Below are 15,755 nucleotides of genomic sequence, written 5' to 3'. Positions count from 1 at the left end.
AAAAGCATCTATTTCAAAAAACAAAATAAAGTTAAAAAAGTTATTTGTAGACAACTGAATTGGAAACACATTAAAGGGAAAACAAATTACAGTATAATGTCTCTTTAAAGTTTATGTTAACTTTAAACACAATTTCATGTGTATTACCATAACAGTAATTGTGCTTGTTACACCTCCAGTTCCTTTATTTTATTATTAATCTTATATTTAAAGGGTCAAGAAACCCCAACAATTTCTTTCAAGACACAAATAAAACATACAATATTTAACAACTTTCCCATTTACTTCTATTATCAAACTTGTTTCATTCTCTTGTTATCCTTTGCTGAAGATACAGCAATACACTGCTGTGAGCTAGATGAACACATCTAGTAAACCAATCACAAGGGGCAAATGTGTGTAGACACCAAGCACCAAGCTCTATCGGAATCAAGCAAGTTTAATTTTGACTTTCCTATCCCTTTAAATGTTTGCACAGAAAATAATACAGCTATGAATCTTAAATGTGTTTGTATCAGGTGCCGGTGAAGTTGATTGGACCAGAAAACATTGTAGATGGAGACAGAACACTTATTCTGGGACTTATTTGGATCATTATTCTTCGTTTCCAGATTTCCTCCATTACCCTGGATAAGGTAAACTTGAGAAACGTTGTACTGTTACACATGAATAACATAACATGTTAAAATTAAAGTCTAGCCAGTGAACCCTGCCGTGTACGTACAAACATATTAACATATGCTATTCTATTGAACAATCTTGAAAGAACATTGCTGCATTTACAGAGATAGTAGCTCATTAAAGGGACATTGTACACTAGATTTTTCTTTGCATAAATGTTTTGTAGATCCATTTATATACTGTAGCCCTTCTGGGAGTGTTTTTGTAACAATGTATAGTTTTGCTTATTTTATAATAACATTGTGCTGATTTTCAGACTTCTAGCCAAGCCCCACAGTGTCAAATGCATACGTATGTTTACAAACTATTGTTGGCTCCTTTTTATGCTATCTATCTGTTCGTATACAGGGAATTGGGGGAGGGGAAAATGTCTGCTCTTCTTGTTATTCCAGCCCCTTTCACTGGGTGTTCCAGTCAACCTAATCAACAGTGCTAAACTGGAAGCTTCTAATTAAATTTATAAAAGTTTTTATACTGGATTTTTAGATCAGTATCTGTGCATATTCTTTTTTATAATAGTGTCTATTACATGCAGTTATATAAAAATTGGTGTGCACTGTCCCTTTAAGCACCAGACACATGCACACTCATATTTGTATGTGTGTCAATGCTAGAGATTGGTGAATGTTTGAATTTTGTACAGTATTCTTACATTTGTTTAATGTAATATATCTAATGCTTTCTTTAAATGTAATATTCAAATTATACAATATTCAAAATAGAAAAATTCAACTTGATATAGTTGTGTCTATTATGTATTAATTTACCAAATTCCCTACCACATGAACTATTGAACTTCTGAATAGTTTTTGTTAATAATGTTACATTCGAAGTTTGAATGTGGAAATTCTGTGTAATTATGAACATTTGAAAACAAAAATAACATTTGTTTACTGAATTTGAATGGATTTTCATTCTTATCAACATTCGATTTTCCAAAACGAATGTCCACAGGACTATTCATTCTACCAAGCCAATTGCACTTTCACCCCATTTGCCCATTATTAGTCAGTTGTTCTGCTCACAGAACACCCTTACACAGTCTAAGAACAGGTAACCTTACTATTATAATGATTTCCCAAAGTTACAAAAGTGCTGTACTGTTTCTTTAAGAAATATTCAAAAGCATCATTTATTTCCAGGAAATCATTTCTCTGTAGAGTTTATCTTTCTTTGAACAAAGTTGTTAGTAACTACTCATGCATGAGATTCTGGTCTAAGACATTTGTAACCTGTATGTAGACATTGTGTATAACTTTGGAGGACCCAAATATCCGACTACAACGTGTCTGTAAAGAGACACTGGACCTAGAGTGCGACGGGAGCCGTGGTCCCTTTCTAAGTAGCCAGAGGGCTCCATTTATCAAGGATAACAAGGGGTCCAATTACAAAAGGCTCAATAGTTGGATTCAGAATGTCAATGCTATTCAGCAGTGTGTCTAGATGCAGCTCAGGTCGTGATATCATCAGTGGGCGGAGTTTGGCAGCCATTTCAAAGTGGCCAGAAACAATATTCATTTTAAAATAACTTTTTTGCCATCCCTGCTGCATGATAATGACAAGGTGTAAGAGGTTATTTGCAGCTAAATCTAAGGTAAGACTTTAAGATGACTAAGATGTAGACTGTCCCTGTAATGGTATGGGACTCTCACTCATAAGGAATCAGCCTTTTACCGCATAATGCTTTATGTGCCTTTTAAAGGGACACTGAACCCAAATTTTTTCTTTCATGATTCAGTTAGAGCATGCAATTTTAAGCAACTTTCTAATTTACTCCTATTGTCAAATTTTCTTAATTCTCTTGGTATTTTTATTTGAAAAGCAAGAATGTAAGTTTAGATGCCGGCCCATTTTTGGTGAACAACTTGGGTTGTTCTTGCTGATTGGTGAATAAATTCACCCACCAATAAACAAGTGCTGTCCAAGGTCTGCACCAAACAATAGCTTAGATGCCTTCTTTTTCAAATAAAGATAGCAAGAATACAAAGAAAAATTGATAATAGGTGTAAATTAGAAAGTTGCTTAAAATTGCATGCTCTATCTGAATCACTAAAGAATAAATTTGGGTTTAGTATCCCTTTAAGTTTGGGATTGTAGGTTGGGAAGAGGAATATAGCCGTGGTTTGGCGGATGACATTACATCCATTCTTTCTGTAGCTGCTTGGTATATTTTGCTTAATCTAATATGTTAACAATGTCCTGCTTCTGTTAAATGTGATTCTGGTTGCTGTACTAATTCAAACCATGATTAAAGGAATAGTCTAGCCAAAATTAAACTTGCATGATTCAGATAGAGCATGCATTTTTAAGCAACTTTCTAATTTACTCCTATTATCAATTTTGCTTCGTTCTCTTGGTATCGTTATTTGAAAAAGCAAGAATGTAAGCATAAGAGCTGGGTAGTGCTTGCTGATTGGTGACTGAATTTAGCCACCAATCAGCTAGCGCTACTCAGGTGCTGAACCAAAAATGGGCCGCCTCCTATGCTTACATTCAAATAAAGATAACAAGAGAACGAAGAAAAATTAATAATAGGAATAAATTAGAAAGTTGCTTACAATTGCATGCTCTATCTGAATCATGAATGTTTAATTTTGACTAAACTATTCCTTTAACTAACTGACTAATTTACACTGCAGTGACTTTCTATTCTAATAATCCATGCATTAGTTACTAACAACTTTGATCAAAGAAAGATAAACTCTGTGGAGAAATGACTGCCTGGAAATAAATTATGCTTTTGAATATTTCTTAAAGAAACAGTGCAGCACTTTTGTAACTATGAGAAAAGCATTATAATAGTAAGGTTATACTTAGTGTCTTACATCAATATAATCTAGAGGCTATTTCTGGTGCCTGATATAATATAGTATGACAAGTGTCACATTTATCAATCTGTTGTTACAAAGATGCAGAAAGATGCCTTGTTGAGATAATCAATGCTTGGCTAGAGCTGGAACAATAAATAAAATACATTTAACTAACTCCAGGAAGTAAACCTGTCTGATGTAATTGTCTCATGAACAGGAGAGAAGGGGTCAGGGTCCTGTGTCAAAGTCTAACAGTAGAGACAGGCAGAACTCCAGTAGCTACTTGTCAGCATATTAAGTAGGTATTAGTACTGGAAACTGGCAGCTCATCTATCACAAGGGCGTCTATGGGAAAACAGTAATAAAGGCCACTAGAGGGCGCTTTAGTCTATTTGTATACATGATTACCTGTACAGTGAAGCTGTGCAATTATAAAGTATTACAATTAGAGCATTTTTTTATTGCACTGACAACATAGTGACCTACATTCACAGATGAAAGAACTTTGCATAAAGACAAATCTTATTGTTTCCTTGTGTCACTCCTGTCCTCTGGAGCAGGGGGCATGCACGTACTGGCCGTAGGGCATACAGGACTAATGGCTGGTGGTCCGGGTTCTTATGTGGCCCTTAGTGCTATTTGCCACCCTTTCTTAATATGGGTAACAATAGGAAAGCTGTTACAATCTGCCTATTTTGTAGAGCAGAAAGTACATTTTCTGTCTGGCTGTTCAGCAGAAGGGCTGCAGGACGAGAGATTTGGTCTATTATGGCTGCCTAGCTGACAGAGGTCTAACGGATGTGGGCTGCTCTGCCTTTAAATGCCTGGGTCTATTTTCAGTCCTAGTCAAGGCAGGAGGTAATGCCCCAGGAAACAAACATCACCTACATTACCCCCACAAAACATCTAACCGTCCCTCCCAACTCTCTTAAAGGGACACTAACTCCTTTTAATTACAAGATTCTTCTGCTGCAGCTGTGCAATAAATGATCAAAATAGGTGAGTGTATTTTTAAATCCATTAACACCTTGTTTTCTGTAATTGTTTTTCAATACCAAGCTCCCCTGACCATCTGCCTTGTTTGGAGGAGCCCATCTTGACCAGTTACTGAAGTAGACACAGGTAGCCACTGTTATTGTGTTGGCTGAACCTGACTTGTTTTGCAGTTTCTTTTTTGGTCAGCTAAGGACATAACATGAGTTTGTGTTAAGCTTGTGAAGTCTACCCATATGCCCTTCTAAATCTCAGAATTGGAAAACTCTTAATTATCATAGGTAAATTACAGGAACATTTGGCAATATAAATAATTAAATACACTGCAAAGCTGTCTTACTAAGTGTAATGAAACATTTTGGCTTAGATTACACGTAATACCTCGCATTCGCATTGCATGGAAGCTTTGCGCTCACAAGAGCGCGCTTCTATAGGCTCCAATGGAAGCCTCGTTCTCATGCCAATAGTCACGGCAGAGAACCTAGCACAGTGAAGTCGTGCAGCGATGGGCAGCAAATGTAAATATATATGTATATGAATGAATACAATATAATTTATGTGTTTATATGTGTATATACACATATTAAAGGGATACTGAACCCAAATTTTTTCTTTCATGATTCAGATAAAGCATGCAATTTTAAGCAACTTTCTAATTTACTCCTATTATCAATTTTTCTTTGTTCTTTTTGTATCTTTATTTGAAAAAGCAGGAATGTAAGTGTACAAGCCAGCCTATTTTTGGTTCAACACCCATGATAGTGCTTGCTGATTGGTGGCTGCATTTAGCCACCAATCAGCAAGCGCTACCCAGGTGCTGAACCAAAGATGGGCCGGCTCGTAAGCATATATTCCTACTTTTTCAAATAAAGATACCAAGAGAACAAATAAAAATTGATAATAGGAGTAAATTAGAAAGTTGCTTAAAATTGCATGCTCTATCTGAATCACAAAAGAAAAAATTTGGGTTCAGTATCCTTTTAACACATAAATATATATGTATTTAAGCATATACATATATATTAACAGTTTAAAGTGCCAAAAAACATTGAGTTTTGTGCATATTATAAAAGGATCAACTGAGGTAAAACAGTGTGTGTGAAAAAAGTGTGAAAAAGCTTATAAAAAAAGTATTTTAATAAAATTACCACAAATCTGCAAAATTACTTACACTTTAGTGTTGTTAAGAGTAGCCTGCTCCAACCCTGTTATCAGTATCATACTCCAAACCTTTTGGCATCATGTAACAAAGTGTGCACGTGAGGATAATTACTTATGCAAGCAAGGGGAGATTGAGGAGAGACAGCAGGTACTGCTATTGTTTGTTGCCAAGAGGCTTGCTCGTTTCCATAGGGATTATGTCACATGCTTTGTGAAAGCTTCAACATTATACTGTGCACTGCTTTAGTCAGGTGTCATGTGACTCAGCCCCCTACCGTGCATGTGCACAAGTGCATTCTGCAGAAGCAATGGCCTGGATAGCACCTTCAATATATGGAAATGCCCAGGATGGGAGCTTGCCGCCAACAAAACTATCCCTGAATGTAAGGTGTTATTGGGGGTTAACACAGAAACCATTTTGCAGGTAAGCTTTGGCTGCATTATATATTTATAAACTTATTTTAGTTCATACTGTATGTCCCTTTAAACACAGCCCCTATCGACCGCAATGTAAAGGAACTTTTCAGTGCCGTTTTTTTCTAACACCCCACACCCACTCACTTTAACCACTTAAAACTGCTTTGTGCAGTTATATTTAAACAAAAAAAATTAAAGATGCTACATTTTTGTTTATTAAAAAAGGAATCTTACACTTAAATGGACATAATACTCTATGCTATATCACTTCAAACAGATGCAGCATAACTGTAAAAAACTGACAAGAAAATATCACATGAGCATCTCTATAAAAAAAAGGAAGATATTTTACCTTAATTTTTCTTCAGCTCGTCAGAGTAAGTGCTGTGCAAACAGTTATACTTCAGCTTTTGCCCAGCTGCAAGTTGGAAAAAAATAAAACAATAGCCAATCAGCATCAACAGTGCTGATGTAATCCTTTGCTGTGATCTCATGGGATTTCACTGTAATCTCATGAGATTTCATTGAATTTACTTAAACTGAATAAGTGACAGATGCACTCTCCTTAGCTTGTCTTGGGACAAGACAGATGCACACTGAAAGATGCACACTCCTGAAAGGCTGCTTAAAGTCTCTTTACAGTGAATACTTAGGACATTTGAGGGAAAATATCTTCCTTTTTACATAGAGATGTTCAGGTTATATTTTCTGATCAGCTTTTTACAGCTATCCTATACTGCATTACTTTCATGTGCTTCAAGATTTGAGTATCGTGTCCCTTTAAGTTTGGGGGAAATTGGGAACATTTTTCAAATCATCTAGAGATCTGATCTCTGGTTAATTTTTTAAGCACTAATTGCTACCGCAAGCTCATGATAGCATTAACCATCCACTTGTAATGGCTGATTATTAATCGTGCACACGTAAACAGGAAAATTTGCCATTTACGGGCGTGTGATAAATTAGCACTTCACTTGTAATCTAGCCCTTTAAAGCATAATCTAAAAATGTTTATTATCCCTTTAATTTACAAACACACACAAAAATTGGTGAGCATACTTTGTTTGTGGGTGTGTCAGTGTCTACCAGTATAGTTGTAGGAGTTGTCCTTATTAGCCATTTGTATGTCTTGAAAATAACCCACTTAAATTTAGATATGTGCAATTCGTTTCGGATCGATTTGGAAATTCGGAAAATTCTGAAAATTCGGAGATTCGGATCGAACCGAATTTCCAAATTAAAATACTGCCGAATTTACCGAATAAATCCGAATTAGTTCGGATTTATTCTGTAAATTCGGATGGCCATGGATTACACTAGTATTGTACAGTATATTAGGTTATATCACTCTGCTATGGGTTACACCTAATATACAGTACATAATACTAGTCTAATCCCACCTAACACTTACCGAAATTCAGAATTTCCGAACCGAATCGAACTGAATCCAGCCGAATTTCTTCGAATCCGAATGAATCCAAAATGAATCCGAACCAAATCGATTCAAAATTTTCCGAATTCGAATCAATCCGAACCAAAATTCGAAAAATTCCGAATCGACCCGAACCAAACCAAATTTTTTCGCCATGCACATATCTACTTAAATTGATTAATCAGTACTCTCATTACATGGTAGAAATAGATTACATGTACAATTACATAATACAGCCTAGTATCTGTGACCAGTGATTGTGCAATGCAGAATAGTAAGACAGGTTATTTCCCCTGGACATTATGAATAACACTGTTTTTATCTTGTGTGTTCAGTTTATTACAGCGATAAACTAGATTGCTTCTCTTTTTCTCTCTGTTATCATGACACATATGATTTAAAACAAATACTGCCTGAGGACAATGAGTCCCAGCATATACTTGTAAAACGCCTTTTTAATCACAACGATTGATTTAGGGCTAGATTACAAGTGGATCGCTAATTTATTGCACGCCCCGCAACAGGCATATTTGCCCGTTTGCGGATGCGATGCGATAAATAACCAGCCAGTCATTACAAGTTAATGGTCATTGCTACCGCAAGCTTGCAATAGCAATTAGCGCTTATAAAGATAACCAGAGATCAGATCTCTAGTTCATTTTATAAATGGGCCCCAAATGTCCCCAAGATACAGTGTAGTGTATTTTATTACAATAAAATGTAATAAAATAACTGCACTAGGCAGTATTTTGGGGGTAAAGTTGGTGGTAGTGGGTTGTTAGAAAAGAAAAACGCACTGAAAAGTGCCTTTACATTGCAGCCTATGTGAACTGTGTGTTCCCAGTAAATATATATGCATGTGCTTATATATATATATATATATATATATATATTTATATTTACAATTTGCTGCCATTGCTGTGTGACTTACCCCCTTCCCCGCGCTACATTCTCATGCCGTGTCTCACGGCAAGAGAACGAGGCTCCCATTGGAACCTATGGAAACACGCTTTAGTGAGCGCAATGCTTCCACGCAATGTGAATGAGAGCTTGTGTTATTTATAAAAAGCTAAGAGGCTTATGTGTGTATGTATGTGTTTGTATATATATATGTGTATGTATAGATAGACGAGTAAAACATTTTATTGCTATCTTCAACACAGAGTGGTAAAGAGTGGACTAATAACTTTTCCCTCTGGACTAGTAAATTTTCTTCCCAGTAACTAGTAAAATATATGACATTTTTCAACCTCTGTCACAAACAAAAGGTGAAGATAAGTTTGAAACAATACAAAATAAATTATTCAGAACTAACAGTAAAACATATTAAAAATGGACATCTTCATCAAATAATATATTGTATTATATTATATTGTTATTTTTTGTGGGTTGGAAAGTTTTAAATATTGTGAACTTAAACTCTGGCATTAATATACGGTTCCTTAATGGTTATGTGAATTTTACACATTTTTATTTGGTGTCATCTGCATGTGTAGTATGTGTGCGGAGCTTTTTGTGTAGTGAGTGTGTGTAGTATATGTGTATCATGTAGGAGTAGTGTCTGTGTAATGTGTAAGTCTGTACTGTAGCATCTCTGTACTTTATGTGCTATTTGTGTAGTGTGTGTGTAGTGATGTTCTGGTGTTTATGCACTGTGTGTTGTGTGTCTTTGTGTAATAAGCTCTGTAAGAAGGATGAAGGACTGTACTGGTGTAAAGATGACCATATTCTGTGTATGGATTTTCATACCTTTAAGACATGGGGATGATACAGTAATGATTGTGGGTGTTTAAACCCCCTAAAACTGCTACTGTCCCTGGTGCAACCATGTTTAGCTCCCAAAAGAACACCCCTTATGGACGCTTTCCAGTGCAGCCTCACCAACACCCGAGACCCCACTTTTAACAGTACCTAACTTAAAAACTCACCATAAAACGTTTTTCCCTTAAAATTTGGGGTCTACCTTAAAGGGACACTAAACCCCAAATTTTTCTTTCATGATTTGGGTAGAGAATACAGTTTTAAACAACATCCCAATTTACTTCTATTATCTAATTTGCTTCATTATTTAGATATCCTTTGTTGAAGAAATATCAATGCACATGGGTGAGCCAATCACACAAAGCATCTATGTTCAGCTACCAATCAGCAGCTACTGAGCCTATCTAGATATGCTTTCCTCAAAGGTTATCAAGAGAATGAAGCAAATTAGATAATAGAAGTAAATTAGAAAGTTGTTTAAAATTGCATGCTCTTTCTAAATCATCAAAGAAAAAATTTGGGTTTCATGTTCCTTTAATCTTTCTAACAGTGTCACTTTTAACAGAAGCCAATTTGGTTAAAAAATATATTTAATTTAATGGCACATGGGTCACAAAATATATTGACAGGTCACACTTTAAATATAGAGGAATCTACCCCATGTTGTCTTAAAAGGTAGTGTGCAGGAGTAATATATGTATATTGTATACTGGCCTAGGCCCATTCTAATGTGCTGACCCCTTCCACCTTCCACGTAGTCCTCTTCTTTCACTTTACACAAATGCTGCCCAACTCTTTGCACTTGCAAATTGGAGATATATGGCCTCCATTTAACAGACATCTGCACCCTTGTCCACCTGGCATCGTGGCTTGCAATAAGCTGCCCACATGGCAATACTGTCTTCCATTGGTCATGCACGAGAAGGGGCTGTCAATCACAGACATAGAAATATCACTTTATATTTCGCATAACATCATTCACAGCTTCTTAAATACAGCCTTATAGGTCCTAGGTGACTGTCTACTTCCCTATTAAATCAGTTGTTTTAGTCCTGACTTCTTATTGACTTGTGTATGAAGACATCCCTGGTGTAAATGCGATCAAAGCTAGAAAATAGAGGTGGTGTTGTAAAGCTTAAAGTCAAAATTAAACTTTCATGCTTCAGACAGAGCATACAATTTTAAACAATTTAAAAATGTATTTCTATTATCTAATTTGATTTGTTATTTTGGTATCATTTGCACGACTGGGAGCTAGCTACTATTGGTGGCTGCACTTTTATGCCCTTGTCAATGGCTCACCTGATGTATTCAGCTAGCTCCAAATTGTGCATTGCTACTCCTTCAACAAAGGATACAAAGAGAATTCATCAAATTTAATAATAGAAGTAAATTGTAAAGGTGTTTAAAATTGCTGAATCATGAAAGACGAATTTTGGGTTTCATGTCCCTTTAACTGTAATTGACTCTGAGGGGCAGATTTAAGAAGCAGCGTATGCTGCTGTTTCCGTGCGAGCCTTCAGGCTTACCGGAAACTTAAGTTAAGAAGTAGCGGTCTTAAGACCGCTGCCTCTTAACTCATCCACCACCTCTGAGGCGGCGGGCAGCAATCATCCCGATCAGATACGATCGGGATGATTGACACCCCCTGCTAGCGGCATTGCACAAGCATTTCACACAAAATGCTTATGCAGTGATAAGCTGTCGGCATTTATCGATGTGGGGCGGATCATGTCCGCCCGCACTTTAATAAATCGGCCTCTAATACTAGTTTTTACACCAATTTAAATCTCAGTCTAGATACATTAGACCAGTGCTTTCCAAACTGTGTGTCGGGACACACTAGTGTGTCGGCAGCAGTGTGTAAGTGTGTCCCTGCTTCAGCACAAATTTTTTAAAATTTAAATTTTTTTTTATTATTATTGTTTTTTGGTTTCTGACTTTCCGCCTGCCTGCTACACATATCACATGGTTGACACGTGATTGATACCTAGTGGGTCACAGATCATCTTAACCAATTGGCGCAGCTCAGTGGGAACTGAAACTATTACCATTGGAGGATTTGGTGGCACATTGGCTCCTGACTGCACGTGTAGTCTCCGTAATTGGCTCCTGACTGCAAGTGTAGCCAGTGAGTGGGACAGCAGTGTGTTTGCAGCGCGGGCAGTAGTCAATCGGACTCACTGAGCTCCGAGAATGGCAGCTTAAATGCTGAGCAGAAGTCAGTGGGATTTTTTTGCAACTAGCTCCCAGTAGTGCATTGCTGCTCCTGCTCTTGATATATGGATAGGAAGTGGAAGCTTAAAAGTGCTTGATGATGAAATGCGAGTGTCTTTATCTAATATTCCACCAAATATTCAGAAACTGTGTTCATCCCATCAACCTCATACATCCCATTAAAATAGTAAGTAGCTATTGGTGTTATTAAACTTTTTTTTTCATTCTTGCACATACATACTGTTACTTGTAAATACATTTTGTTATTATATAATTTATTTATGTGTCCGTATTTTTTAAAACAAGTTATTTTAACCTCCTTTTTGCTAGTACAGCTGAATTACTGTGTCGCAAAATGATGTAGGTCTACAAAGTGTGTCACCAACATGAAAAGTTTGGAAAGCTCTGCATTAGACAATGCAGTTCTCATGTTTCAGGATATATTGTAAAAACTCCAGATGGTCTATCCCAGGGTTCTTCAAGCTTTTTTTCCCAAGACCCAGTGCAATGATACCACATACCTTTGCGACCCTATTTTTATGCTTGGTCTGACATTCTAAAGGAATGTAAAGCTTAGGAGCTGGCCCATTTTTGGTTTAGAACCTGGGTTGTGCTTGCTTATTGGTGGCTAAATGTAGCCACCAATAAGCAAGCACTATTCAGGGTGCTGAACCTAAAATAGGCCAGTTTCTAAGCTTTACATTCCTGCTTTTTAAATAAAGATAGCAAGAAAATGAAGAAAAATTAGTAAGTTGTTTAAAATTGCCTGCTGTATCTGAATCATAAAAGAAAAACTTGGGTTTAGTATCCCATTAATAATTACTTACATGGTAAAATATAAAGGGATATCCCAACTAACGAGGTAAAATGAATACCAACAAGACTGCCTAACTATAGACATATAGGGGCCTATTTAACAAATGTCTGTCCGACATGATCCGATCAGCGGATCATGTCCGACAGACATCGCTGAATGCGGAGAGCAATACGCTCTCCGCATTCAGCATTGAACCAGCAGCTCTTGTGAACTGCTGGTGCAATTCCGCTCCCTGCAGATTCGCAGCCAATTGGCCGCTAGCAGAGGGTGTCAATCAACCCGATCGCATTCGATCTGGTTGATTTCACGCGATCTCTGTCTGCCTCCTCAGAGCAGGCGGACAGGTTATTGAGCAGCGGTCTTCATAACTGCTGTTTCTGGCGAGTCTGAAGGCTACCCAGAAACACGGGCCCTTCAAGCTCCATACGGGCCCCATAGTATTATAAAAAAAAAATCCATAACAGTTCTCATGATAATATTATCCAAAAGTCTGATTTCATGTCAGGTCTGCATGTGATATAGCTATCATCAGAAAAACAAATGAGGTAAAGTAATTTAATTTGTGTCCAAAAGTTCATTGTGTGTACCTAAGTGTAAGTAGAACATACTTATAGTCTTCCAAGAAGGGGTTAATAACTGGAGCTCACCAATGATGTTATAACAGATCTCCATCCGCCTAGTCATCCGTATATTACTGAGTCTCCCAGAACTCACAAGGTTCTTCCATTTATTTGAGTAATCATCCTTCTGGCATTGCCACTGAATCATCCGCAGAGAACAACCTTCCCTTTGTATGCGCCACCCATACAGAAGACTGCAGCGAGTAAATCACTCCACCACAAGAATGATACAATCCCTTTCACACTTGTATTTCACCCATTTCTTTTAGCTCAGTGCATATATATATGTAAAAAAATGATACGTTTTATATTTTGATACAGTTTGGTACGAATTCTTCATACAAATCATCTTCACTCACACAGTCTAGCTTAATACATTCAACAACATACTGCAAATCCATCAATTCTATTTCTCATGTTATAAGTAAGCTATATTCTAATCATATTGCAACACTAAAACAAAATATTGTGAAAAATGTATAATCTACCAATAAAACTCACATTATGACCAGCATGTTTACATCTAAGGCCTCTTGTGGATCACACTTTAAATTCTTGTCTGTTTTATATTTATTAAGGAGGAGTTTGGAGCTAGTGCCGCTGCTTTGTCTGCAAAAGAAGCTCTTCTTATTTGGTGTCAGCGAAAAACAGCCGGTTATTCCAACGTTGATGTACAGGACTTCTCTGGCAGCTGGAGGGATGGTCTTGCGTTCAATGCTCTTATTCATGCTCACAGGTAGCATGGTCATTTATTATTATTATTTTTTTGTATAGCACCGCCAGCTTCTGTAGCGCAAGGAGGTAAAGATTTAGGTGCAGGGTATGCACTGATTATGCCAGTGGAACTTCAAACTTCAGGTGTTTGTGTACAGATAAGACTTGGGGTAAGCAGGAACCAGGTGACTTTGTTTGTGCACCCCCCCCCCCCCCCCAAATATATGGATCTGGTAAGGTCTGGATGTGTTTGTGGGATAAATACTGTAATGCTGTGCCTAACTAGAACTTTCAACCACTGTAGAGGAAGAGAAATAGAAGCACAGAAACAAAGTTCCAAATGCCTAGGTTTTCAGGAACCATAGTGACTGTAGAGTCCACATCCACATGGAGAGCAAACCCACAAAATGTTTTAGCATCACATATGCTAAATGTAATATATGAGAAATAAACGGCTCTCAAGCTAAAATTTGCCTTTCTAAAATTATTTGAGGAACCTCACAGTACTGATGAGACTTCTCGACAGACCACAAAGCTTTAGAGAATCAGACCCAAAGGGGCCGATTTTATAAAGTGCGAGCGGACATAATCCGCTGTAATGGATCATGTCCGCCGCACATCGATAAATACCGACAGCATACGCTGTCGACATTTATCATTGCACAAGCATTTCACTAGAAATGCTTGTGCAATTCCGCCCCTGCACATTCGCCGCTAGCAGGGGGTGTCAATCAACCCGATCGTATTCAATCGTGTGGATTGCTGTCTGCCGCCTCAGAGGTAGCGGACGAGTTAAGGAGCAGCGGTCTTAAGACCGCTGCTTCTTAACTCCTGTTTCCGGAAAGCCTGAAGGCTCACGCAGAAACAGCTGCATAAGGCAGAATACGGGGCTTAATAAATCAGCTGCTAAGTCTCTGATTAACCACATTTGCTCAAACAGGAAATAGTTGAAAGCTGCTGTTCTAGGGTAAAAATGCTACTACATTTAACTGAAAGGCTGATGAACTAATCAATGACAACTAAATGAAGTCCGGTGTTCTTTTTGTGCAGGCTGTTTATTGCAATACTTTCTGATTTCTATTTCTTTGTGACTCCCAGGCCAGACCTTATTGATTACAATTCCTTAAAGAAGACTCAGCCAATATCTAACTTAAACAACGCATTTAACGTAGCCGAGTCCAAGCTGGGTATTTCAAAGCTCTTGGATGCAGAAGATGTAGCTATCCCACATCCTGATGAGAGATCCATTATGACATATGTGTCTCTGTACTACCACTATTTCTCCAAGATGAGACAGGGCCAAACTGGACAGAAGAGGATCGGAAACGTAAGTAGACATTTCAAAATCAATATATTTATAATCCTAATGATTAAAGTAGCGATATCTTGGCTCTTAGTTAGCAGCAGTGCTCTTCCATGTATGTTTTAGACAGTTTTCCAGTTTTTAGATACTAAACAGTAGCAGGAGGCGGGCCCTGTTTTCTGTTCATTCATTGGATATATATCTAATAAGTAAAATAATACTACATACAGCATAATCATAACGCAAGTTCAAGATATAAAGATCAAATCAATTCTCTCACCTCTAGTGTACAACTAGGATTTACATGACCTATAAAATACAAAGGACACCCGCTTGTGCATACACACATAGGCATGCACATTTACATAAACATTCAACACACACAACGTGTGCATTCTTGTGCATACACACACAATTACACACCACTACACACACACATGCAACAGACACATGTATGCATGTACACGCAGACATACACGTGCACACACAGGCGCACATTATCTTGTACATAAATAATAAACACAGCCATTTTTTAGTTTGATAAAAAGTTAAAAAATATAATTTAAATAACACATGAGATTATAAAATGTGTTCTCCAATCAAATGTGATTATCAGAAAGATCCTTTAATGCTGCAATGAATTATAAAATGACTCAACATTTATTAAATGATTTAGTGAAAAAAATGTACACAAGCACATTCCTCCAAAAAAAACCTTGAAAAAACTGAGATACATCAGTTTTTTTTATGGTTTATGTGTGTTTAACTCAAATCTCCTTTTATACTTTGAATTTGAGCATTTTTACTCATTCAGCTCTTTAAAGTGAAT

The 15,755-nt window shown here is 37.2% G+C and overlaps 1 protein-coding gene across 1 annotated transcript in view; it reads left to right on the top strand.

Moving 5' to 3' along the window:
* Positions 1-15,755, top strand: part of LOC128657199 (spectrin beta chain, non-erythrocytic 5-like) — a 46,646-nt gene that overhangs the window by 29,908 nt on the left and 983 nt on the right. The window contains exons 4-6 of the mRNA XM_053711456.1: positions 519-635; positions 13,488-13,645; positions 14,722-14,950. Coding sequence (XP_053567431.1) covers positions 519-635; positions 13,488-13,645; positions 14,722-14,950 — 504 coding nt within the window. The remainder of the gene's footprint in view (positions 1-518; positions 636-13,487; positions 13,646-14,721; positions 14,951-15,755) is intronic.

Source organism: Bombina bombina, chromosome 1, assembly GCF_027579735.1.
Source record: "Bombina bombina isolate aBomBom1 chromosome 1, aBomBom1.pri, whole genome shotgun sequence".
In the NCBI taxonomy this organism is placed as follows: Eukaryota; Metazoa; Chordata; class Amphibia; order Anura; family Bombinatoridae; genus Bombina; species Bombina bombina.
This window is presented reverse-complemented; position numbering and strand designations above follow the sequence as displayed.